The sequence below is a fragment of the Coloeus monedula genome, assembly GCF_965178545.1.
Source record: "Coloeus monedula genome assembly, chromosome: 3".
Classification (NCBI taxonomy): domain Eukaryota; kingdom Metazoa; phylum Chordata; class Aves; order Passeriformes; family Corvidae; genus Coloeus; species Coloeus monedula.
Window position 1 is genome coordinate 88565135 of NC_138783.1, and position 26466 is coordinate 88591600.

At 39.5% G+C, this 26466-nt stretch overlaps 2 protein-coding genes across 7 annotated transcripts in view; one reads left to right on the plus strand and one right to left on the minus strand.

The window, feature by feature from the left end:
* Window positions 1-5120, plus strand: part of EIF5B (eukaryotic translation initiation factor 5B) — a 38288-nt gene extending 33168 nt beyond the window's left edge. For both annotated transcript variants that reach the window (XM_082278247.1, XM_082278248.1), the window contains exons 19-24: window positions 87-218; window positions 331-407; window positions 517-681; window positions 1669-1807; window positions 2369-2530; window positions 3376-5120. In XM_082278247.1, the coding sequence (XP_082134373.1) occupies window positions 87-218; window positions 331-407; window positions 517-681; window positions 1669-1807; window positions 2369-2530; window positions 3376-3483 (783 nt within the window). In that variant the 3' untranslated portion in view covers window positions 3484-5120. The remainder of the gene's footprint in view (window positions 1-86; window positions 219-330; window positions 408-516; window positions 682-1668; window positions 1808-2368; window positions 2531-3375) is intronic.
* Window positions 5121-7404: 2284 nt separating this feature from the next.
* REV1 (REV1 DNA directed polymerase) overlaps window positions 7405-26466 on the minus strand; it is a 57017-nt gene continuing 37955 nt past the window's right edge. For all 5 annotated transcript variants that reach the window (XM_082278061.1, XM_082278060.1, XM_082278059.1 and 2 more), the window contains 11 exons: window positions 25621-25841; window positions 24475-24647; window positions 20782-20884; window positions 18507-18663; window positions 17934-18136; window positions 15920-16153; window positions 11771-11879; window positions 10469-10680; window positions 10135-10294; window positions 9152-9254; window positions 7405-7697 (listed from right to left, as the gene is read on the minus strand). In XM_082278061.1, coding sequence (XP_082134187.1) covers window positions 7586-7697; window positions 9152-9254; window positions 10135-10294; window positions 10469-10680; window positions 11771-11879; window positions 15920-16153; window positions 17934-18136; window positions 18507-18663; window positions 20782-20884; window positions 24475-24647; window positions 25621-25841 — 1787 coding nt within the window. In that variant the 3' untranslated portion in view covers window positions 7405-7585. The remainder of the gene's footprint in view (window positions 7698-9151; window positions 9255-10134; window positions 10295-10468; window positions 10681-11770; window positions 11880-15919; window positions 16154-17933; window positions 18137-18506; window positions 18664-20781; window positions 20885-24474; window positions 24648-25620; window positions 25842-26466) is intronic.

A 26466-nucleotide genomic window follows, 5' to 3' on the forward strand; every position in this document is an offset into this window, starting at 1 on the left:
TCATGAACAGGAAGATTTTGTACCCTGAGGCATCAGTAGCAAGAGGACTAAAACTTGGTTTTTTCTCTCCTGTTTTTTTTCTAAAGGATGAACTAATACATGAACTGAAGCAAACACTAAATGCAATCAAATTAGAAGAGAAAGGTGTTTATGTACAGGCTTCTACGTTAGGCTCTTTAGAGGCGTTACTTGAATTTCTTAAAACATCAGAAGTGCCAGTAAGTACTAGTGTGCTTTATCTGATGCCGTTGATTCTGTGTTTTAGTCAGTAATTGTTTCCTTTTGACTCAGAAAGATTAGTGACTTGATTTTTGTGGCTTTCTTCAACAGTATTCAGGAATTAATATAGGTCCTGTCCATAAAAAAGATGTTATGAAGGCATCAGTTATGTTGGAGCATGACCCACAGTAAGTAGCTTTGCTTTTGCTCAGTTGATAAATGTGCAGCGGTGCTGCAGGAAGGGCCGGCCGTAGCTCTGGGTTTGTGGTGAACTGTTGGGCTCTCCGTTCCCTCCAGGTACGCCGTCATTCTGGCATTCGATGTGAGGATTGAACGTGATGCACAGGAGATGGCTGATAGCTTAGGAGTTCGTATTTTTAGTGCTGAAATCATTTATCACTTATTCGATGCCTTCACAAAATATAGACAAGACTACAAAAAGCAGAAGCAAGAGGAATTCAAGTAAGTATGAGCAATTGTATTCTGGATGCTTCCCTAATAAGTGTCTCTCTTATTTTAGTGTAAATTAAGCTGTATTTAACTATTTGTTTCTTTATTATTACTTAGCATGTATTTCTAATGGAAAAGGGAGGAGAGGAGGAAGATGGTACGACAATAAATTGGTAGTTTTCAAGAATTTGGTGCTCCAGTCTAATTGTTTAGATCTGGGATTAGGCCTAGTAGGGTGAGGGCTGTGAAAGCTGTGCAGCAGCTACAAGATTGAGCTAGAACTTTTGTATAATATGGAGTGTTTTTATTAAGGTTTGCTTTCTATACTTGGCTTCTCTTCCTAGTTTGTGACAGATGGGTTAGTCTTGCAGAATAAAAAAAATAAAACTAAAGGGATTTGGATTCTATTGTTTCATATTCATGCAATCCCAGTGTAGAGGGCTTAATTCCAACTGCAGTAACATGAATATGTAATCATTTAAGGATTTATAGGGACCCAAAATTAATTTTTGGAATCATGTGTCATTGGGTGGTCTTCAGTAGAATAAGGACAGTCAAAATAAATGAAAACGTATTTCATTTCATATTGATCCCAACTGGAGTTTGTTTAGCTCAGCATTTAAATGCATTTGTTCACTTGGCAAACAAAAATCTTGAAATTTTGGAGTTCAGGCAGCAATATTTCTATTCCTGTGTTCTTGTGACGCTCTAATTACACTGTAAAATTACTACTCCTTTGGTCTTGGTCCAAGTTGAGTGCTCAAGCCTGTCAAATTAAAATCCATGCCAGGCATGCATGATTATTGTTCCTTGTAGATCTTGAAGATCAGGTATTGACTAGAATTAGCAAGATATGAAAAGAGGTTTTTTCCTGCTTGATTTTTCTCCAAGTAACACTCCTAGAATGAATGCCCAAGAAGTGTGGGAGAAGGCAGAACTGTTAATGTTATATACTGTCCCAGCCTATCTTTCAAAGTGCCTTTTCTTGTCATCTTCCAGGCATATAGCAGTGTTTCCGTGCAAGTTGAAAATACTCCCTCAGTTCATTTTCAACTCTCGTGACCCAATAGTGATGGGTGTTGTGGTGGAGGCCGGCCAGGTGAAGCAGGGGACTCCCATGTGTGTACCTAGCAAAAATGTAAGTAAGGCTCTCTTCCCACTGGATGTTTGATCCAGCTGGTAGTTCCTGGGGTGTTGCACCATGGAGTGCTTGCATGCCTTTCCTCAGTGCACAGATTTCTGGCAGGAGATGAGGTTCAGACTTGTAGATCAAGTCTTTCTTCTGGTGCTCAAATATCTCGCTGCTCTCTGCCAGAAGAGTTGAGCCCGGGAGCAGGGCACAAGGAAGTGTGGCTGGAGGGCACCTGCCTGTCAACCACTCTCCTTCCCTGCTGCCAGTTGTGTGCTGTGGTATTGAGTAACAGGCAAAATTGTCATGCCTGGTGGCTAAAAAAGGGGGCAACCAACTCCTGACATTTTAAGGGATAACCAATTGATATCCCAGATAAGCTGCAGGAGGCTGGTGTCCCTGCCCTTTTCAGGATGGAGCACTTGCTGTGCTCTGTGTTTGCCTGTGCTGGGGCATCAGCTCTGCCAGTGCTGCACTTCCTGCAGCAAGTCTGTGCCTACAAACAGTTCAGAGAAGGATGTGTGCGCAGAGGTTTGGTGGATGTGTTACAGCTGCTTCATTGTGTTACAGTTTGTCGAAATTGGAATAGTTACAAGTATTGAAATAAACCACAAACCAGTGGATGTTGCAAAGAAAGGCCAAGAAGTGTGTGTTAAAATAGAACCTATTCCTGGGGAATCACCTAAAATGTATGGCCGACATTTTGAAGCAACAGATATCCTTGTCAGCAAGGTAAGAGCAATCTGCATTTTTTGAGAGGGCTTAGGACAGTGGCAGCTTGCTTGAAGTGGAAATGTTGCATGAAGCCTGAAAAGCATGAGTGGAGCCTTCTGTCACAGAGTGTGTGCAGCTGAGGGGCTCTGGAGCTGTGGTTTGAGGTCTGTAATGGTGCCCCTGCAGAGGCCCAAAGGAATGAGGGGCTGTGGCTGGAAAGACCTTGCAGCTCAGAGTGCCTGAGAGGGCAAAATGCCACACTTAATATTCACCAACTACTGTTTGTAGACAGAGCTGGTGCTCAGCAGTCCCCCAGGGCATCACAGCCAGTGCTTGAAATTGCACAATAAATAGCAATCCTGCAGTTGCTCTAATTATGGGGCACTGGGCTTGGATGAGGAGATGATCCCTTGCTCCATCTTTTGCTGTTGGAAGTAAAGCCACAGCTCTCCACCCTCCCAGCTGCTTTAGTCACCATGTCATAGGACACCCCCTGCCACACACGTGCCAGGGGCCTGTGCCCACAAATTAAGGGTGAGTAGCGCCTGGGACAGGGACAGGGTGGGGTTGCTGGTCCTGGGGGCCCTGGTGGAAACAGGAGACCTCTCCAGTTCTGGCCTTACTGCATAAGGTGTGGGATGGTCTGTCCAGCTGCAGCCCCTCAAGACCAGATAAGGGACATGGTGTGAGGAGAAGTGAAGGGAAGCATGGGATGGGTCACACAGCTGAGCAGTAGCAAATGTGGGCTTAGACTGAGTTTACCTGGTGTGCAGACTGCCCTTTCTTCAGATTAACTTTCCAATGTGGTGAAAGCTGCTTTTAATACCTCTGTGTTTCTGATGGGTTTGTCTCGTGTGTTACAGATCAGCCGTCAGTCCATCGATGCTCTGAAGGACTGGTTCAGGGATGAGATGCAGAAGTCTGACTGGCAGCTTATAGTAGAACTGAAGAAAGTGTTTGAAATCATCTAGATAACTTTTACAGCAATGGGGAGGCAGGAATAAATGCACTCTTCCTGTTCTAAAAAAGTTACCAACAAAGTCCTATATTGAAGACAGTGTTGGATATATGTTTGGGAGGAAAATATGTGGATAAAATGTTTTCCATGAGAAACCAAGAAATTTACACTGGTTTGACAGTGGTCAATTTACATGTTCCCATGGTTCCAATGTGCCTGTTCACCCCTCCTACTACCCTTCCTAATACTGGCTGCTGTTTTAAAGTTTGCCCTTCCCTCTCTTACACCTTCCTGCCACCCTTTTTCCCTCCTTCTCTCCAAAATAAAAGAAATTGAATTTTTATTACAGAACTAAAGCTCTTTCACTTTTATACTGATGAGAGCAGGACTGCAGTATTTGATTAACCAAGCTTCTGCAGACTTTGTGATTCTCGGGACATTTTTGATGTAAGAAATACTTCTTTATTTATGCATACCTCTTTCCTTGACTTTCTTTTCCAACATTCTTCTGCTTTGTGCCTATAGAATTTTTTTTTAAATAGAAAATTAGGCAATTGGATATCTCTGTATTTGCTTTGTGTGAAACAATGTTGTAAAGCATAGCTGCCCACCTTTTGCTGCTTGTACAGTTCATGGAAGTCAACCTGTAATCATTCTAATGCAGAGCCACAAATAAAGGAGATGGACATAGCAGCCCATTTGTTTTACAGTTTGCTTCAGTAATCAAAGTTTCGCTTCATGGGCTGTGGCCGATGTGGAAAGGCCAGGCAGGGGCCCTCTTGCCTCTCTCTGCTTGGCAAAAGGGTGGAGGCTGTTCCAGCAAAGGAATGCACTTCCTGTGTGCTCAAGGTGGTGATGTCAGCGTTCCGAAGCACGGGAGGGGCAGGCCAGGTGTTTAGCACGGCACAAGTCCCGGAGCAGGTCAGAGCTGGCATCTCTTCCCCAGCTGCTGCTCAGGAGTGTAAGCACCTGCAAACAGCTGCCGGCCAGGGCGCTGTGACTTTGGATGCTGCATCACAGCTGCAGAGTCACCTGACACCGTGGGACTGAACCAGCTCCAGCGTGGATGTTCGTGATGACCAGAAGTCAGTCTGTAATCGAGCATTTTCCTACCCCCCCTTCCCCTCTGCCTCCCTGCCTGGGATGACAGCTTGATCTATTCTTACTCAGGCTGTCTCTGGGTAACTCACAGCTCATGCTGATGGGAGCAAAACACTCTTCAAAAGCACAAGCTGGAACAAAATTGAGGAGCATTTATGCAGCTGAGATTTTTAGCATTTAAGATACTTAAAAGAGTTTAACATGTAACATGCAGTTTGATCAGATTTCTTCTGTCACTTGGATTACTTTTTTTGTTGGAAAAATCTGAATGTTATGATTGAGACTTTGGACTCCATTACAAAGGAACATTAAGTAACTCACCTCCTTTGCAAATGGAATTTAATTTTCTGGATTTTTTTTTTTTTGTTGTTAGACTTTAAACTTGCCATGGAACAGGACCTTTTCACTATGGTTGGTGTGTGGTGCAAATTCGCAGCAGTTGGTGAACAGAATGATCATAGGGAGGAGATTGCATTTAATTGTTAAAATTTTCTTTTGCAAACTATGCAATCATGAAAACTACACTAATAAAAAGTTCTTATGAACACAGATGTCAAATAGTGTGGTCTTGATGTATTCTGCATTGTTTCCTCAAACAGGTAAGGGTGTTCTTCCCATAGGTTAACTCTGGGAAATGGATATGCTACTTTGGCAGGCTCCTGTTGTGGAACTTGAATATAGCCTGACAATTAAGGATGGGTCCATTTAACGATGCCAATTTTAAATCTGTCATCAGTTCCAAAGCCAGGGCTGTACCTGAAACCTGACTAGTAAAATACCTGCTTCAGTTTCAGCAGTACCTGCTTCAAGGGGAGCAGTTGTGCTGGTTTTTCTAAGACAAGGCAAAGAGAAAAAGGCAGCTTCAAAAGCAGGAACTGAAGGGGGTCTGCAAGACCCAAACTAGAAACTAATGGAAACTTAAGAGATCTTGATTCAGATAATGTCCATCTCTCTCTAGACACGTATCTATGACTGGATGCAAGTGAATGAGCACCCTCAGGTGTTTGTACACATGGATCAGATTCCCCCAGCCTTAAGGTCCCAGCTCTCCTTGTGTTGTGGAAGAAGCTCCACTCCCTTAGGCACCATTGGGGCCTGTGTTGAGAGTGGCCCCGTGTCTCTCTTGTACTGAGGAGCCCGGCACTGGGCTCAGCACTGCAGGTGCCTCTCACCAGTGCTGAGCAGAGGGAACAACCTCCTGCCTTGACTCCTGGGGATGATCTTCCTCGTGCAGCCTGGCAGGGTGGCAGTCCTAGGCCTTACTGCAGAGCTGGCCCCTCCCTGGGAGCAGAACCTGGCACCTCTTTATGCTGCACTTCACGAGGTTCCCAGCATTTGCTGGGTCTCTGGAAGCAGCACCCCCCACCCTCAACCCACCCTGTGTCATCAGCAAAGTGCTGAGGGCACGCAGCCCCCTCCTCCAGGTCCTTTACAAAGGTGATGGATAGGACTGGACCTGGTACTGGCTCTGGGTACCAGTTGGGCCTGGTCCCTAACAAGACTTTGTACCACTGCCCAGGTGTTTTCAATAAACTTCTCTCTCTCTCTGTCCAGCCTGTACTTCATCAGCTTGTCCCTGAGGACGGTACAGGAGATTTAATGAAAAGCCTTACTGAAGTCAAGGGAAGTGACATCTCCTGCCCTTCCCTCATCCATCACCTGGCTGTAGAGGGCTGCCAAGTTGGTGCCTCTCCCAGTGTCCGGTATGAGGAAGCCAAGGGCACAACCTAAGGCTAAAACCTTGCTGCCACTGCTGTAAGCTGTGCTGCAGCCAGGGATGTGACCACACAGCTTTCTCTGCCCCAGCTGTACTGTCAGCTGCAGCAGCTCCTGCCCTGTGCTAGGCAAGGTGCTTCCAGCTAAGCTACTGGTGCAAATCCTGCTCCAGGGTTAGCTCCAGTTTGCATTCCTGCTCTCAATTCTGTGCCCAGCATGATGTGGGATACTTCTCACCTCCCCCCATCACTACTTCAGAAGAGATTTTCTTACCAACTTGGTTTTTGGCAAGTGGTCTTCATTCTCTCCAGGCACCTGAACAGCCTTGCTTCAGCATACTGGGCCAAGTTCAACTGTGCGAGGCTGGTGCACACCTGGAAAAAGCAGACTTGCCCCAAACATGAACTGCAGGGATGCAAACACAGCCCTGAGCAGGGACACAGTGATGGGACAGTTTATTTTGCTTCTGCTGCTCCCTACAGCCTATTTTGTACTGCATGCAGGAAATGCATGCCACAGGCTGGGGAGAACTGTGGTGTTTTACACTTGGCTCTATCTTGAGTAGGAGCAATGCAGAGGACAGACGCAGGCTTGAACAATGCTCCATGCTGGCTACTCTGCCCTCCTTTACAGTGCTACTTCAGGGTGACTTGCTTTCCTCCAGAAGCATGGCTCCAGAGGTGACAGGACACCCACCCGAGGTCAGAGAGCACCCAGGCTTCAGCTGTGTTCTTCAGGCCACCCTGGCTTGAATCTTTGAAGGATGAAATTGAAAATGAACTAATATTCTTCCCTCACCTTAAAATCTGTAATAAAGCTAGTGTAGAAGAAACAAAAAGTGGCCAGGTACATGTACAGCAGCCTCCTCCATGTGTTGGGGCAGTGCCACTGTGTAAAACTTTGTGAAATGAATCAAAGCTGCAGCTTTAGTAAAAGGGGTTCACTATATTCAAACTGAAGCATCACAAAATAGAATCAGTACAAAAATATACATACAGTTCTTTATTAAACAACTGTAAACACTTCACTGTAAAAATCCATAAAACTTTATAAACAAACATTTTGTAAATAGATTCTATACTACAATAAAAGAATTTTAACACAATTATTTACATGCAATACTGACAAATTTGGCACTTTCTGAAAAGAAATGTACAAAACACTTTGTTGTTTAAAAAGAAATTTGAAATTATAAAAACTCAGGGCATTACTATCATGCACTTTGCAAATACCTCACAAGCACTTATGGCACAGCTAGCAGAGAGCTCCAGGCTCTCATCAAGCTCTTTACTACAAGTTCAGATAACTTTTAATGTGCTTCCGTAAGTTTGTTGTAAAACTACCTGAACATTGTCAAGAATGAAGTCAAATGCCATATTCCAAACTGATTCCACAGATGACTGCATTAACCTGAAAGGGAAAAGGAAGAAGAGGCTGAAAATTACCATTACAGAACCAGTCCTTTTTACAATCACTTTTGGTCTTCACACTGCAAAACAAGATCACAAAAGTTCCCCACGAATGGAATTTTGATTCAGTCCTGGTGAAGTCCTCCCTCACTACTTAAACACACCAAGCCTTACTTGACGCCACAGATTCCTGGTGTGAGCAGTGTCACAGCAGCTTCTGAATGCTTGCATCTGGCAGTGGTGTGAGCCTGTGAATGAAGTGCTGGGTGACCTTCCACCAATTTCATACCAAAGACCAGAAATGGCAAGCTTCTGGATCCTGACCTTTGCTTCCTCATCCCAAGAGGGAGATGCTGTGTCTCTTTTTCCAACAAATGCCAAGTGCAATTGACACTTTTAAATAATAGTGTTTGGGGCACTATATTATTTTTTATAGATTTATTTTTTATACTTATTGCTAAAACCAAAACCTAATCATGGAGACCCACATAGGAGTGTGAGTTACTCTTAGGATCAGCAGCTACTAGAAGCAAATGAAGGAACTGCCCAAGGAAAACAAAGCAGCTCTGTACTCTCAAGTCTTCCTCCTAGCTCACTGTATTAAAGGAGAGCAGAGTGTTCCTACACTCAGAGCTTTGGAGGGTGTAACATCAGTATCATATGGGTAAGTGTGCACCATTTGGAGAGACACTGCCATCAGTGCAGATCCAACACACAGGGACCAGCAACGGGACATTCTGGCAATTCTGAATAGTTTTATAAAGAATTTACTATACAGATTTCTTAAAACAGTTCTTTGCTTGTGAAACGTATTTTGCAGATCTAAAACACAGAGAGCTGAGCCCCATGGTTAAGCATTAGTTAGTAAGCAAGTCATAAATGGATTAAAAACTCAAACTCATGGGAAGAGTAATAGGAGCACAATAACTAAGTAACAGGAATGGACCTAAAGGCTGGAGGTGAGACAGAATCTGGATACAGCAAGAGAATGAAATCAGGTCTAAGGTATCATGAAAAAATGAACAAAAACAGGATGAAGAAAAGGGACAGTGCTGATGAAGACTACAATCTTTGTCTGGAAGACTATTGCCCAGAGAAGTTGTGGATCCCCATCCCTGGAAGTGCTCGAGGCCAGGCTGGATGGGGCTCTGAGCAACCTGGTTCAGTGGAAGGTGTCCCTGCCCATGCCAGGGGAGCTGGGCCTGGGTGATCTTTAGAGGGCCTTTCAAACCCAAACCATTCTGTGATTCTATGAACTACTACTAAATGTTACTCGTAATTTTTCATGAACTACCTATTTTAACACTCCAACTTCTTCCCCCAGCCCCTGTTTTTAAGCTTAAAAGCACTCATCAATGGAATGTCTAATGGGCTTGTGGTCTCACAATGAAGCATTTAGTGTATGAACTCTAACAAAAATAGCCTGAAGTTCACAAATACTAGCAATTAAGTTACCTTTTCATGTACTTAACAACCAGATCTAACTTTTCCAAGTCTTTTTCTTCTATTAGATCAGTACAATATTTCACAACCTGTAGAATGTCTTCTTCCATAGGATCTGTAATAAAAAAACAAATTAAAGAATGGTATCCTCTTCTCTAAGTATACTTAGAATACAATCACAGAATAACGGGAATACAACAGAAAGAAATCCCGCAGTGTCAGCACATCGGGGCCAACCTGACAATTTCTGTATTCCCCACGCAGCTTCCTGACATCAGAAGCTGTGCACATAGCAGGACTGCAAGGTCCTGAAATACCTGTCTTGTAGACCTTTTCTTTTTTTCCAGTAAGAACAACTGAGAGCAAAACTAGCAGTAACCAAAGGGAAAAGAGACTTGGATTTAGAATGGAATGGCTGTTTTGAAACTCTTAGGAGAATAATAATGTCCAGGTTAGGAAGGTCAAATTTCCCAAGGTTTTAAGGAGTTGCTATTTGTTTGACATAATTCAAATCACAATTTAGCAAGAGTGTCCCACTTGCACACTTTTTTTTCCTAGGGTTCTTTCCAGCATTTATTTTGACAAAAACTCAAACCCTGCACTCCTTTGCCTCCAAAATGACATCTTCATAGAACAAAATGAATTCCCTTTCAAGAGCTTTCATCTTAGTGGTTGCGATATGCTGGAAAAATACAGAAAACCTCAGACACAAGTACCATCAAGGCATAGGACAAGGGCCTGACACATGGGTTGAAGAGAGAGCATGTAAATTTTCACGATGTTAAGCAAGACACAGGAGCTGGCAAAACCACAGAGTAACAACTGATAGAAAGAATCAAATTCTCCAAGACTGCCAAGGCAGTAAGGATTGAAGAGTACTGTGAAAAATAAGCAGCAAAAGGAAGAGTGAAGGAGAAAGTAAGTATAAAAAGCCTACTAAAAGCAGTTTTCTTTGTGATGCATTGCAAGATCAGCCCCAGTGTGACACCCCGCACCTGAGATAGTTGTGATCCATTCTTTCAACAACGTCTTTACATCGTTGAACTCCACAGCTCCAGCGAGGTTTGGCGCTTGAGGCCTGAATGAGCCCGGCTGCTGCTCCGTCTGCAGAGCTGACGGGCCTGAAGAATCCGAAGTTGATGGAACTGCTTCTGCCTGTTCCAAACATAGAAGTGGATAATGCTCAGTCTGACAAATATGGAAACACCATATACATACAGAGAAGTGTCAGTAAAGAATCCAGTAAAGAAAACCATGCATTTGTGAACATGAACGCAGCCTACAGAAGCAGACACAGCTTTACCAAAAGCTGTTAAGTGTTTTAAGTACCTGAGCAGCTGGTCCTTCTTGCTTCAAGAAGCCATCTATTAGCTTCTGTGGGCTTCCAGATGTAGCTGGCATGGTTTTTGCAGGACTACCAAGAAGTTTGTTTTTCAAAGGACTCTGAATCTTTTTTACAGGACTGACTAGATTTTTTTTCCGTATTTTCTTCTTATTTTTCATAGTTGTATGCTTCAGGTGTAGGAAAGGATTTTTTGACACTGAAAAACAGGAACAGTCAGTGGTTGATACATTTAAAATTTAATATTTTTCCATTGAAAGGGGGATTCTGTATCTTCCACAAAAATCTAAGGATCACTTGAGAAAACACAGCCTAGACAAAGCAACTTTAACACATACACACCATTCCAGATCCTGGCAAGGTTTCAAGTATTTGAAAAGCACTGTTGGACTTTAAGTGTACTCAGAGGATACTCAGCTATTCATAAGCTTTTTAATGTGAGCATTTGAGTACTTGAATATAAGCAGCTGGTGAAATCTGAATCTACTGGACAAACTGCCTCGCCTCAGAGTACTGTCCCACCAGTGTTATCAGCAAAGCCAGCAGTGTAAAGCCCCCACAATGCCTTTTTCAGAGTTTATGAAGGAAATTGCTCTCACTCCATCATTCTAACGTATCTGCATTAGTCCACTGGCTATGAAATCAGGGTGTGATTATAATTAAAATGCAGTGTTTAACTGGCAATCAACCCAATAACATTTGCAACCTATTTTTATGACAAAGCATGTTCACAGGGAATTAGTCTTATTTCTTTCTACTGATTACAAAAAGGAGACCTGGATGATGAGCTCAGAGTAAAGCCACCTGACTATCAGACATACAGTGAGATGCAGCGTATCTCTCTCTAGCTGCCCAAAAGCCATGCCAGTGCTATGGGTTTCAGGGAACCATGAGAATGCTCCCTGAACACAGTTTAACTAACTTAAGAAGGTGCAATACTTTAAATCACAAGACACATCAAGTTTAGATTCCGCTCTGCAAACATATGGACGTGGGTAAGTTTAGTGCCTCTAAAATGACACAGTGACAGAGTCTCAGTGCCAGAGTCTTCATGAACTGAATTATTTGAATTACCCATCTGAGTAAAGCTGGGCACCTGTTTGCAAATGGAAACCACAGCTGGTTGTAACTGACAGTCTGTCAAAAATAAATACAGAAATTCCATTGAACACAGCATCTTCAGAGACACTTTGGGTATATTTTCCAGTTTGTTACTTAGGGTTGCATAGCTGTTTGGATAGTAAGCAACTGCTATACCAGAAGACTAATGCAAAACTATATATTCTCACCTAAAGTGTTAGCAGGCTGCTGCTCTGATTGCTTTTGCCTTTGATCATATGCATCTTTCAGCTCTGCTTGCAACTCAGCAGGTAGTGCAGCAAAAACCTCGGGGTCCACCTGAACAGTAACAGAAGATTAATTTCATTATTTTAGCAGTGAGCAGCACCGTTTGCTTCCTTCTAGATCACTCACATGAAAAAGGTATTTACATTTCATGCCAAGCAAAAATAAATGAGATATAACTGAAACACTGTGAAGCCCATTGTGCATTTTCTTTGTGTATTTCAGTTTGTAAAACCAACAAAATTTACATTTAATATTACTCCTAATTATTTAATAAAATTACTATTATGAGCATATAATGCATTAACCATATTTACTCACCTAGTGATACCCAGTACAGCTGCATTAAGATCAGGATTAAGCCTAGCTTAGAGAGCACTCCCTTCAAATTTCAAAACACAAACATTGTGACCATCAGACTTTTGTTCCTCCTTTTCTTTTGCTACTTCTATTTCCTGCAAGCTGCTGTATAACTCAATATTCTTGGAAATGGTCTCACGGAAAAGCCAAGTCCAGCTATGTCATATTTTGACCTAGCACAAAAGTGTTTAATCTCTTTCTCCCACAGTTGTCCACCACTTGCTTGACTGATAAAAGCACAGTCCCTTGCAACTGTCCCAGAGACTTTGTTTCTAGACAGGAAATAATTTGATGCCAATTGCCAAACACACTCATATGGACAAAATAAAATTTCTTGTATTATCAGTTATTTTTTCTCACTGTGTGTCTGAAGTAGCAAATCAGTGACAAGAGTCATTTTGTATTTGGAGTTTCCCATTATTACTGGACAGTGTTTTCAGCTCATAATCTTCAAAATCTAATGGAAAAAAGCAAACCTATCATTTAGTAGATTAAATCTGCCAGTGGCAGAGTGCCCTTCATTTCACTGGTAAAATTCAGAGATGTGCACAAACAACAAAAAATTAGTCCAAACTACAATTACTATTCTGAGGCCACAATGCCATTTCTATCATTATCTGAGATACTGTATTTATTACAATCTGCAAATGTATTAAAATTTATCTCTTATTTTCAACAGAGATTTAAATTTTTTTACACCAAAACATGTATGCTATGACAGGGAGATACAGTGTGCAATTCACACACCTGATGTCTAAATAATACAGATCATAAACATGAACATGGCTCTTACAGGTTAAAATTCACCAATTTAGCACAAGTTTTTCCCTTCTCAGAACTCCATGAGTCAACACAAATTTTTCACCATGCAGAACATGCACTAATTGAAGGAGGAAACGGGAACAGCTCTGACCTCAATTACCATATACATTGTGCAGAACAAAGCACTATAGTGGAATACAGCCAATTACATCACAGGTGTAAGTTATCTTTTTAAATACAAATTTTACTTAATAAAACCTTTTTAAAAAGGTTAGTGTTCTCTGGTAAAGCATTTGCGAGTCAAGGGTTTGGAATGCTCTGAACTGACACTGTGTTTTGTGTACACCACTTAATGCAGAAACAATGCAGTACACAAACTGGATCCATTTTTGTTATTCCCCCATCACTGCTCTCTCAAGAGAATAACATGGAAAAATTCAGTTAGAAGAGCCACCAGTCGAATTCATATGAATTCTCCAATATAACTGGAGTTTCAGGTAACTGATTGTACAAATGTCCTAACATTGTGATACAGGTATGTGAAAGCTTTCACATTATGGAGAACCTTGGTTTTATAAAGTCATGGATGATCTCAGCATATGGCTATCAGTATTTCTGATGTGCTTATATCAATTTCCTTAGGAGGAATCTGTACCATGTCAAGACAATGTAAGGATGAGACGAAAACTTGCCACCACTAACTAACACCACTACTACAAATGTCATGCATTTCTAGGCATCTGTAATCTTTACTTTTTGCATCCTACACTTCTACAGGATTCAGGCTGCAGAGATATACAGCAGCTATTCTGAATTTTAAGATTACTTCAGCAACTGATGGAAAGGAAATGCAACCTATCTGGATTACTTTTAGAGGAGAACTTTACGTAACAAAGGAAATTTTCCACAAGTTTTCTAATGAATAAATCACTATCAGCCAATTAGCTTTGCACCTGATCATAAAACCTCAGCTCAGACAACAGGAATGAAGAGTTGAAAAACAAACCTTATGAAGCTATAAAAAGATGGCAGGGCATAATTTACATCTGCTGTAAGTAAAGTACTCATTTTGGAGTGGTTGGCAGTATTTCTGTACTCAAAACCTCTTACTACTGATTTCACTGCTTCATGGGCCACAAAGCAGATTTAAATGTTTCTGCACAGTCATAGCATATACACTCCCACAAAGACTTTAAGAGAAAAGAATGTGTCAAACTGTACTTAGAGTAAAATGGTATTTCTGAATTAAGACCATGTTTGATGTTAACACTGAAAAAAATCCTCCTATATTAATGAACTGGGTTTAGCTTTTTTTTTTTTTTTCACCAAGCCTACAGGAAGCTTTACAACCATACTATTCTAGGTATTAAACTTGGACCTAACTCAGAGAATGAAAATTGTAAATATTAGTCCTCTTTTTGCCAATAAAGAAAGCTGAATGGCTTTCAGGAGAAAATGTGGAGTATGAGCATAAGGCACTCTCTCAAATAGATAGTATGGATATCCCTGACAAATAAATAGGGAGTACTCAATTCTTCTTGAACTACATCTTCAAACAAAAAGCTGCATTTTTGGATCAAGTAACTGGGTCACAAAATACGTTTGTAGATAGAGACAGAAAAAAAACAATGCAAAAAAAATGAGTGTAAACTAGGTCCTTTTAAGAAAACTTCAAAAAGTAATGCTGTTTTAGAAAATAACAATCAATTCTTGACTACCTAATGATTAGACAGATAAAGCATAAACAAACTAAAAGGAATTTTATAGAAAGCCATATGCAGTTACTATTCACCGTGAAAAACAGTACTGAGTGGTAAGCCAAGTGCGGAGGGGTGTACTTCAGAGCACAGTCTAATTTAACACACATCTTGCTTATGGACAGATGTAACTACAAAATTTGAAACAGCTGGGGCAGGGGAAACTCAAATATTATTTGCACACTAGTTCCATAGGGGAAACCAAAATCTGCAGTTCAGGAATAAAAATCGGCACAACTGTTTCTGAACCAATGAATTTGAATCAAGGTGAGGAAATTTTAGTAACAGAATAGACTACGTATTCTTTTAAATAACAATTATGCATTAACTGTTAAGTGGAATTTCTACACTATTTTCTCTGGATTTTTTGTTGGCTAAGCAACATCATGCCTTAGAAACAGCAACAAATCTCTGTAAATGTGATTAGGTGGTATCACTTCATTTGAGAACAGCAAAGGTGCAATGAAACAAAAAAATAAAAACACTGCTCCATTTAAAATGATGCAATAAAAGACAGCGTATCTCTGGGTAACCCAATCTTTGATTTTTGAATTTTTTTTTCTTTTAATTTTTACATTACATTTGTTCAGCACCATCTTAGACTGAAGAGTGGAACAATATTACAAGCATCATTACTGTTACCTGCTGCCCCTTCAGGCCCCTATTTTGACAACCATCTTTGTTCTTTTCTTATCCTGGACATGTTGTGTATGAGTCCATTTAAAAACTGCTTATCTCCATATGGAGAGACGCACAACTTTTAGCCATGACTGCCCTTTTCTCAGGAATGTGATACAAACAACCACATCTACAGAAGAAGTTAGCAGAGGCTGCTTTCACCCCATCAGAACACACACAAACAGAGTAAGTCTCCTGTGACTTAGCTAAGCAGGTTTTAGGATTGCTTCAGACTTATAGTTCAGTGTAACTCAGCTGCAATGCAGACAAAAAAGCTATTTACAGACTGGATTGCAAAGTAAACCATATATGAGGGGGTTTTTACATTAAACACAGGCATAGTGATGACTATAATCTTCAGTAAATATTATCATACTATGTTTCTGACAGATAATGTAACATTTAAAAGCAGACTTTTAGAAGACATTAAAGGACCAAGAACAATTTTGGGAAGTCACAGGTTCTAGTTAATGCTGTCTCAAGAAAGAGCTTTTAACTTCCTATAAGTAGTTTACTGATACTGTGCAAACATCCTACCTGTGAGAAAGCTGGCAAGGCTATTACATTGATTCCCATATTGGCATTTGTTTCTTGGAGCTCTGGTATTTGTAAAAGCACTGTTCCAACTGGTTGTGACAGAAGCGCAGTGTTACATCCATTTATTGGCTCTTTTTTGCTCTCTCCGTTACTCTCTCCTTGCTGTATGGTGCATATTTGCTCTACTTGTTCTCGGAGATCAGGTGGCAGAGCTTCTAGCACAGACTTATCTAGCTACAAGTATATAAATGCTTTTAGTTTTTTCTAAGGAATAGGTAACAGAGTTATTTTAGTCAAAAAATTAGTTATACAGTTCCTGAATTTTACAAAACCTGCTACATATTAACCTGTGTATGCAAACATCTTTAGGAACCTGAGAGTTACACTCTGCAGCAGCAAAATGTCATTTAAGACTAAGCAGCTCAACAAATATGAATGCTCAGTTTTATCTTTTCACAATGATCAATCTTCTTACCAAAAATCACAGACAGGGTTTCCTCTACAGTTACCTAATGATAAGGAAACCCAAATTCTGACTTCAAATTATACAGGCAACACATTGATACAAATATTAAATTGATGTCTGGCACAAAGCTGTAAGCAATTAATTTCTCTCTTTACACAGTTCTAGGGTACATGTTACTGATTTACTTTAGTGGCATTACATATGCTTGCACACTCTCAGACTTGCCAGCTGGACGACGAAATAAGCTTTTACTTACTATCAATTATCAACTGAGATAACCTCTCAGTGTCCAGAAGCTGCTGTGTACAATGACAGCTGCACAAGTGACTGAATGAAAACAACTCATGAGCAGATGTACAGCACCATTTTTCTCACAAGTAAAACTTGAATGAACTGTGTAGAGAAATACCAACGTTTGCCTCTAAGTTCTGCTGAATAAGACTTCATAGCAGTGTTAGAATAGTTTATCTTTTACCTTTAAGAAGAAAATTTGGAGTTTATGACCAGATTCTGGATTTACAGAGAAGAACCACAAAAATCTATTAAAATCTACTTGGTTTGGTAACAGAGGTTTTGATGAAAGCTGTCTGTATTGTTAATCACTTCAGTTACTCTGTTCTATTTGTATTCACTCATTCCAAATTTGCTGCATATATAACTCTATAATTTCCTAGGAATCCTGGGTGTACAATACCTTGCTGTTACTTTCCTAGCACAGTATACAAACAGCAGTGTGGTATTAACTCTCACCACTCCTTCCCTGCACTGAATTTTTTATTACATTCCAGATTATAATATGGTTAAAAGCAGAAGGAAAGATATTGCGCCATAACGCCACCAAAGTTTTAGGAACTCTACTGCACACCTGGTGCATTTTTCACTTGTTTATACATATTCCTCTTATGGCAGCATCTGAGTGTACAGAGCTTCACGTTTTCCAGTCAACTAACTTCTAGATCCAGAGCTGGCTTGGGTATTGCATTATAGGAACAAGTTTCCTGCCAAAAGCATAATTTGCTTCTTAAAAATCAATAAATATTTGAGAAAGCTGTTAAAAAAAATCAGAAATGCTTTTAGAGATTTAAATTACAGACACTTAAATTACAGACTTTTACAGAAGAGCAAGTAAATCTGCTTATACCTAAAATACCTGCAGAATTCTGTGCAGCTGTTTCATAGCAGACCCTTTAACAGATGTCTACTTGGAACAGCATGTGGGGTGAAAACAATGAAGGCTGTCCCTTCGTTAAAACACACCTAAAAAGAAAATCCCCCAAACCCACAGAAATATTTTACTTAAATAAAGATTGCCCTCCTCTCATCTAAATAGCGGTATCCTGTACAAATGTTAAGTGTGCATCCTAACTCCAACATGATTTATTTTATTAAGGCAAAATACTTCTGCATCAGTAACAGTTACTTACTGTGCACTGTATTTTACTAGAACTCTTTTTATTTAAAAGGAGCTCATTTTGGGTCTATCTAAATAAGACAGACAATCCCAAGTTATTACAATATACTGCAGATGTTTCATATTCTCAGGTTTACCTGGGAAGCAGATGGAACCTCAATACTCAAATTGAGCCTGGATTTTACACTGACAGGAGAATGCATGCCATTCCACTTGACAGCAGACTCGGTGTTGTTGGCATTAGAATTGAGACCAGGTGTGAGATTGGTACCACGAGATGGAAGAAAAGTGCAAGTTCTTGAATTAGAAGATATTTCGAGGTCCATAGCAGCCACAAATACTGTACATATGGAAACAAAATACAGAATGATAATCTAACAGTTAAAATTAATCTGAAGATTCAAGACACAGTAAAAGGTAATTTCTAGCATTATTTGCTGAAGAGTTTACAATAGCACAATCATAACACTCTCTATTTCAAAGTATCCTCTGTTACTATTAACTAAAACAAAAAAAACCCGATTGGACTAATCCTATCCAAGGTTTTATTAGCAGAATTTTCATTTGCAGCAGCAAACCCCACTCTCAGAAAGTTTATGTTGCCTAATTTATACTGGTATAATATTGAATATGTATTCCAAAAGGTGATCCATGTTAGAGTCCTTCGGAATTGATCATTATCACACATGCCAAGTACAAAGCTTACTGACCTTCCTTATGTTCTTCTTCTGAGCGCTTTTTTGCTTTCTGAACATGAAAAAGATCAATAACTGAATGTGATCCACCAGGTAAATGTCCAGATTGTACTGTTGAGTGAGCTGAAGTTGTTTTACTGATGGGAACTAGCTGCTGTACCTGAATCCCAACCTAAATCCAAAACATAAATGCATTCATTTAACGAAGTTTTAAATAAATAAAATAAATTTTAGAAATCTGTAATTATATCATGATAGCATTGCCTTCTTTGGAATTGGCTGCCTGTTGTGGGTGGGCGAGAGGACAAATAAAAATGTATTGAAATTACACATAAACAGCCACTAAAAACATCCCAAACAAATCCCAGGAATATCCACCACAACTCAACAACTAAGAAATTACAAAGATACTACCATCTTAACTTCTCTGATACAAAAAAGTGCTGTTAACAGGATCATGAAGCAGTGTGTTTTTTACGAAATTTCTTAGACAATTAACAAATTCAGAAATAGTCATTTTCCCCAAGGACAATGTATACTAAATCCATCACTTCAGTCTACACATAAGAAAAATACTATTGTTTGACTTGTAGACACTGTTTTTGCAAAGTCTCAGCGGATAAAAGTACTTTGGTAGAATTAGTCTTTTTTTGATGAGGTGTTCCTCATTTTTCAAGACATCCTGGTTTTTCATTTAACTTTTAAATACCAGATCAGCAGGGGTTCAAAATGTGTGTCTAATTAAGAATGCACTGGTGCACTGTGTGAGTTTATTGCCAGTCCTCCATAACTGTAAAGAGAAAAACCTCACACTTAGAAAAAGTTGTATATGGGACTCAGAAAGCATGAAGGAGCTAGTGTATATATTTCTACCAGGTCTTCTCCTATAATAACATAGTAAGATTTTTGTTTATTAACACCTTCTTAGTTGCAATAATGGGATATGACATCATCACTGTAAAAGTTCTTCTTTGTGCTTTTATCTTTTTGCTTTGAAGTATTTCTAAGTTTGAGTTCTAGAACTTAAATGAAACATTTGGCATGAGTACTGTGTTTGTTGTACTATGCAACTTTGCCTTGGGATTTTTTTTGCCTTTTAGGACAAGAGTTTGAGTGTTATGTGAAGTCTATGGGACAACTGAGCGCATTTATCTGCCCAAGCGTGGGCAAACAACTAAGGGTATCAGTTCAGGATCTTTTCTAGATAGCAACAGAAAAAGATGACTTTAAAGCATGACTCATCTCATGTATAAATAAGGCTTAAGGGGACTAGCTCCCACATAAGACATATACACTGGGCATGTCTGAAATCAGCTGAAAGGAGAACCACTGAGGGACCCTGGATGGATCTGGACTTGATTATATAATCTAGAATGGAAGGGCCCCTCCAGAACTCAACAGAGCCACGTGGTCAGCAGTAGTACATTGTTTTGTAAAACATTGTGTCCAAAAACTAGGGGACACTAACTTTAAGAATCGAATACTCTCAAAAGAAATCCAGTGAAATAGAATGACATCACAAATCAAACCCAGCAAAGGAAACAGACAAGAAACTAGAAAAAGACAGTGACAGGATGGTAAATATTTCCTCAACTCCAAGCCAAGGAGCTGACTTTGCAAGGCAACATTGTGAATCAAAACCCTACTTCTATATCCAGATCACAAATTAATGCAAGTTTGTTTTAGAGATTCTCTGTTCCATTTCAACACATGGCTGATGTCAGAACAGCAGCATCATAGCGTCACATTGCTGTGACAAAACCAGTGAGATGAGCAAAAGTTCTAAAATAAACCATGAATCAAAAGAGCCAGAAAATCACCTTCAAACAAAGGCCAAACCATAGGCTGGTAACTCTTCTTGCTCTAAGACTTGCAGTCTAGAACAAAAGCTCCTTTAATCTCTATGTTTGATTGGCACTACAAACACTATTTATACTAGTTACATAATTAATGTATGGCAAAAGTTTACAGAAAATTCTAAGACAAAATAAAATTTACATGTGCTGATAGAACGGTACAAGACACAGTCTTACTTCGTTACCACAGGCTGTTTTAAGTTGTGGATTAATTTATATCAAAAATATTTTTTTTTATGTTTATGGCTTTGTAACCATGTTTTTCAAAGGTTATAAAATATAATATGGTTGCATACACTAATTTACATAGACTTTGTATTACCTACACTTTTGCGTAAGTTTGTTTATCATCTACCATGGGGAACTGAAAATCCATGAAAGACAATAAAGCAGGTGGATAAAGAGAATGAATTTCAGTTTTTCCGTTAACTCACCCCACGCATATCGGATATGTTCAGTTTCATTGTGTGAAACATGTTCAGAGTTTCTTTCCCAATTACTTTTGCACTGTCTGTTGCATGGTCTAAAGTCACAGTCCTAGAAAGAATAAACAATTACAATTAAAAAGGAAACTGTTCCACAAATTCTTAAGACAAAAATTCTGTATTAACATCCCAAGAGGACCCAAAAGAAAGACAGATCATAATTTCTTGGCATACAGAAACAGAACACTGTTTATTTCTTCTGTGGTTTCTTTTTAAAGGTAGTTAAAACTAAGCATGATCTACAGAAAAAGTAAGAAAAGCAGAATACTTACTAACAAATATTCTCAGTGAGCAGTCCACACATTAAAAGGTCAAATTCAGTATATATTTATATATATGCAATCAATTGAAGCCAGTCACAAAGTTTTTGCACAAAAACACACTCGTGCATTTCTATCTTTCACTCAAGCTTGGTTCACAGAGAGTTTGCTCAGTACTATTTCAGTTGTCAATTGCCAAATGTCTACAGCAAGAGTTTCAAAAGGAACTCAGGGGAAACAGATACAGGCATGTGCATGTGGATTACAAACAACAAGGAATTAGAGTGAATGGCAAGTAACTTTAAACAACATTCCAAATTATCTTAAGCTATGGGCAATTTTTTGCAACAAGTCTAACAAAACAACCTGGCTGTGAGTTTTACAAATTGCCCCTTGAGAGTATGGCAGGGTAGTAGCAGTGCTTGGTAGTTCTGGATTCTCTAATGGCCTAGCCTTTGACATAGGTAAGGACAGAATTTCAACTGGCTCATCAAATATAGGTGAGTGATGTAAAGTCTTCTCATTGAAATAACTGATGCAGTTTTAGCTCTGGTGGAGTGGGCTCCATAAACAAAATGAAGCTTGGTGTTTTGACAGGGTGCCATCCTGACAACTTACTAAACAATTTGATGGTGTTACTCTGCTTATGAATCTGTCAGAAACCACCATGAACAGCCAAGTGATCTCTGAAAAGATCTAGTTCTGCCAATATGAAAACAAAAAACCCTCCTACTGTGAATGATATGAAGATCTCCCTAAGCTTTACCTATTAGTATTTATAAGAAAAAGGGAACAATATCACCACGAGTCTAAACGTACACATAATTTCAGAAAAATATTTTAAAAAGGTTTATGTTGAATGATCAGGACTGGGTTTCAGAGATGCAGTACAAATACCATTTAATCTCAAAAGCTGGATTTGATTTTAAGTGTGTCTGCAAGTTTGAATCCTTTGTAGCACTATGATTATCATCCTAGGAAATCTTGCAGGATGAGAAATCATAGCAAGCAACTTCTGTGAGGTAAGGGAGCAAGAAATGGGTCATGAGCTATAGCTACAGAGAAAATCTTAAACTGAAGAGAGAAGCCGGTCACTTGGGGGAACACCACTCTGAGATTCTAATCCATTTGCTTGGATGCAAACTTTTGGAGTTTACCCTTCCACTGCTAAAAAGCCTTTCACTGGGCTGAACAGAAATGATCGAACAAAGACAGAAATACAGCACCTACAGCATAACCTGGATTAAATGGGGTTGACAAGGTCACTGGAAAGCCAGAAGCAGAAACAGAGACACCACCAAACAAAATCCCAGCATCTGAACCACTTTAGTGATGTGTGAACAATTTTGCACTCTTGAGTGCCCCCTCACCTTACTGAAGACTTCATGAATTAGGGAAATTTCAGGGCATGTGTACATTAGTATGCCTGACCACAGAAAAGGGGTACAAAGCACTGATCTGTTCATGAGAAAGCACTCTGACACTAGTTAAAGTGAAGGAGGAATAAGGCTCTATGCCAATGCACACTCAATACTACAGATTAGGCTGCTAAGAGTAAATCTTCAGCTTGAAGAATTCAGGACAGCCAGAAAACAAAAGTATAGACTGATGGATTTTCTTCTTGATATATATACCAATTCTAAGAAGTGATGAGCTTCTTATAGTGAAACATGAATTTTGTAGTTTGGGTTTTTATTACAGCTGAATTCTATGTAACGAGATCACAAGCACAACAGGTTCTATGCATGCAACCTACTGTTTGAACTACTGTTCAACTGTTCTACTGCTGAACTCTAACCCACTGAAAAAACTCCTGGGCATGTGGATGGTGCTATGCAGGGCCAGCACTTGGACTTGATGATCCTTGGGGGTCCCTTCCAATTCAGCATATACTGTGATCTGTGAACTCCACCACCTCTTCTGTTATCAGCAACTCTGACCAAATGACCTGTCAGTTCAGGAGGGATTAGTCTGTTACAACCACCTGAGATGGAAGGAAAAGTAGAAAAGACCTATCGTCTCTCAAAAGCCAGGATCATCCCGCACTGAAGGAACAACTGCTTTGATAGTGTATGCCTGAAGAATAGATGTGTATTTAGAAGGTTCCATGACAATCTTATATGAAATCTTGTATGAAACAGCATTATGATACCTACACCTAGATTATATCCCTGTGTTTTCAGCATGCAAGTATATATAAATAAAATTCAGATTAAAAAATACTTAGTCAACATCATTCAGTTGATCAATAAGGAACAAAGAACAATGAATAGGAGTAACAGCACTGCTTGTGGAAGCTGAGGGTCCTACTCCTTTGACAGCAACCTATCAGCTGACTACCCACGCAGAACAATTGGGTTATCCCATTTCTTCAGGGATGGGCAGCCACTACAGGGAGCATCTTGATGAGACTGTGCTATGGGGAGCCCAGATAGAAAGGAACTTTATTCCATTGATAAGGATACACAAGAAAACAAAGGCACTTCTGATGAGGAACTTAAACCTACATGAAGAAATGTAACTGTGAAGGTCAAGAGACCTGAACATATTGCCTTCTTGAAAAGCTGAAACATGGGGCACCAGTCTTTGACCTCGTAATTTTGAGATTCAACTTTCTAAGCTCCACTTCAGAAATTCACTGTCTCTTCTAGGACCAAAAAAATTCTCTGCAGATTTACTGGTAAAACAACAGGAAACACAAGATTCAACACTACCAAACTTGTCTGTACTAAAATGAATGACTTCAGTCCAAGGTGTCTGATGCCAGCTCCATCTTCAGAACTCAAAATGGCCTCTCAGTCTTCTGCAGCAAGTCATTCTGCAAATATTACCATAGCTTCCATGCACTCTAGACTTGAAGGACTACTGTACTATCAGACATCTTTCTTGACAGTACAAAGCACAATTTTCTCTGAGAACTGACTCCAACTGTCACAATCAGTAAGAGATCTATCAAGGAACAGCAGAAAGCCTCTCAAGAAAAAAGGAAAATACCCAACATCACACAGCTCACGGAGAGAGAACACTATGCAGCACCAGAACCTTTCAACTTGGCTGGTTACTGAAAGAAATAAATGCTGCTGCATGTGTGTCATAGTGCAGGATGTAAATATGTCTTCTTCAAACACCCTAAGAAAACCCTCATCTCCAATACTAAGCAAGCTAGAGAAAGGTACACCAACAATATATAAGCATATATGTCTTACTGATAACCAGAACACCACAAATGTACAATCCAAACACAGAGGATTTTTGATAATAATATATCTTATTTTGGTGCAAGTTTGATACATAGACAAAAGTACCAAGCACTTTGAAATTTCTGTCCTGTCTTCATATAAATTTTAGATCCTGCAGAAGTGTGTTCATGCCTAGTGGTTACCTGGCAATATTATCACAGATTCCATGACCTCCGTATTTTGCAGGCTCCACTGGTGCTCCAGCCTTTCGGACCATAATTTTAAGGGTCAATCGTTTACCCTTCATACCAGCAGCTTCAAGTCTACGCTGGATTTCTTCTGAGAGGCTCAGAAGGAAAGCTTCGGCTTCCTTAGGCTGAAGGGGAAAAACATAATGTTTAGATAATCACTAGTTTTCAAATACTGAAGTTAAATCATTAAAGGGTTAATACAGTCCAGATTGTGTAAACTGAAAAGAGCAAGCTGACTCACAAGCAATTGTCCCATTTAACTTCAAGTGTTTTGTTTACATTGTAGGTCATTTAAGTTAGGCGAGATGGTGGATTCCTATCCTAATGCTGAAAGAAGTCTTCAAAAAATGTATTTAGAAACCCCACCACAGAATTGCAAATCTAACTTGAAGCACAAACCTAGAAGAAGAAGAGCATAGGACTTAAGATCTTTTTCACCATGAGGAAAGTCAAGCAGTGGAACATGTTGCTCAGGGAAGTTTGCAGTCTTCGTTCTTGGAGACTTCCAATGCCAGACTGGATAAAGTCCTGAGCAACTGGTCTGATTTATTAGCTTCCCCTGCTTTGAGCAAAGGTCTGGACTACACAACATCGTCAGCTCTCTTCAAGCTCCTTTTTTTTCCCTATCATTTCTATACATACTCAAGATCTCAACAAAGTGCTGAGTTACTTTTTAAATACAGTTTTGTTAATAACACTTCCCCCCAAACAGTATTTGTGAAAGTCTAATAAAAATGTTGTACGGGAGCAGCTGGTGATAGTTTCAGGCACTGGCATCTTCGAATAATCAGCATTTAAATGAAAGAGAATGCTAGGTGCTGACAAACCTACTGCAGTTCTCTTTTTCTGTACCAGACTTGTATAACGAATGCAGAATAGCCAGCTAATTTTGTGCAAGCTTCTTTTCAGTCCAATACTTTTGCAGTCTCTCCTCCCATTTTATCGTTTGGTCTCCTACTTCTTCATTTTCCATATTTCTATTTCGTGGCTAAGATGGTGCTCTAACAGATCAAAGTGTAAGTGAAAATAATCAGAATATGAGAAGATTCTTCTATAGCTGAAAGAAGTCACTGCAAAAAAGAAGCAAGTTTAATTTACCTGTGTAAACCTTATTCCATAGTTGATTTCTGCTGAAACAGATTTTCTTTCTTTTTCTGTACGAACAGGCCGGTCATCCAAACCACGACAAAATCTGTAGAGCATTTGTCCTGTTTTTGGACCAAATTCTTTTTGTAGTTTTGACATTGAAGCACACTGCAGATCTCCACAGGTTTTAATTCCCAAAGAAGCCAGCTTAGATTCCATTGTCCTTCCAACTCCTAACAGCAAAGCAATTAGTTCTGTTAACCTTATACAGTTCAAAGCCAGTTAGGTTCTGATTACATAAAATTTTTATTTTTAAACCTGTATTAAGTCATATCAAATTAACAAACAAATTATAAAATATAAAATAAATTCTGCTCTCCATAAAGCATAGATGGAATGGAAACTTTTGCTCTCATCACTGGTGTATCTTTAATCTGTTTCATGTATTTGGTTTAAGATGTCTAACAGCAGAATGTTTGTTTATTTTTAGGTAAAATATGAATGACTCCTGCTTGGAAATTGTCATGACAAGGTACTGCCTGTTAAAGATTATATCGCTCTGAATCCCCACAACAACTCAGTCCAAAAAGAGTGTCCAACATGTAATATCTTTTCCCCTTAAGTACAAGTGATTTAATCCAAAAGAAAACCAACAAATATTTTGACCACCGTTACACTGCTTCCTAGGTAGAAAAATAATATTTCAGGTAGAAGTGATAGCATACCTGTATCACTTGTGCTTTCAATTACCAAACACTCAAAATTGTAGGTATCCATGGCAACAGCACATATGTAAGTGTGATAAACTGAAGTATATTTCTGGGTTTTGGAGAGGTGGCCTGTTACTTCCAGAAAATA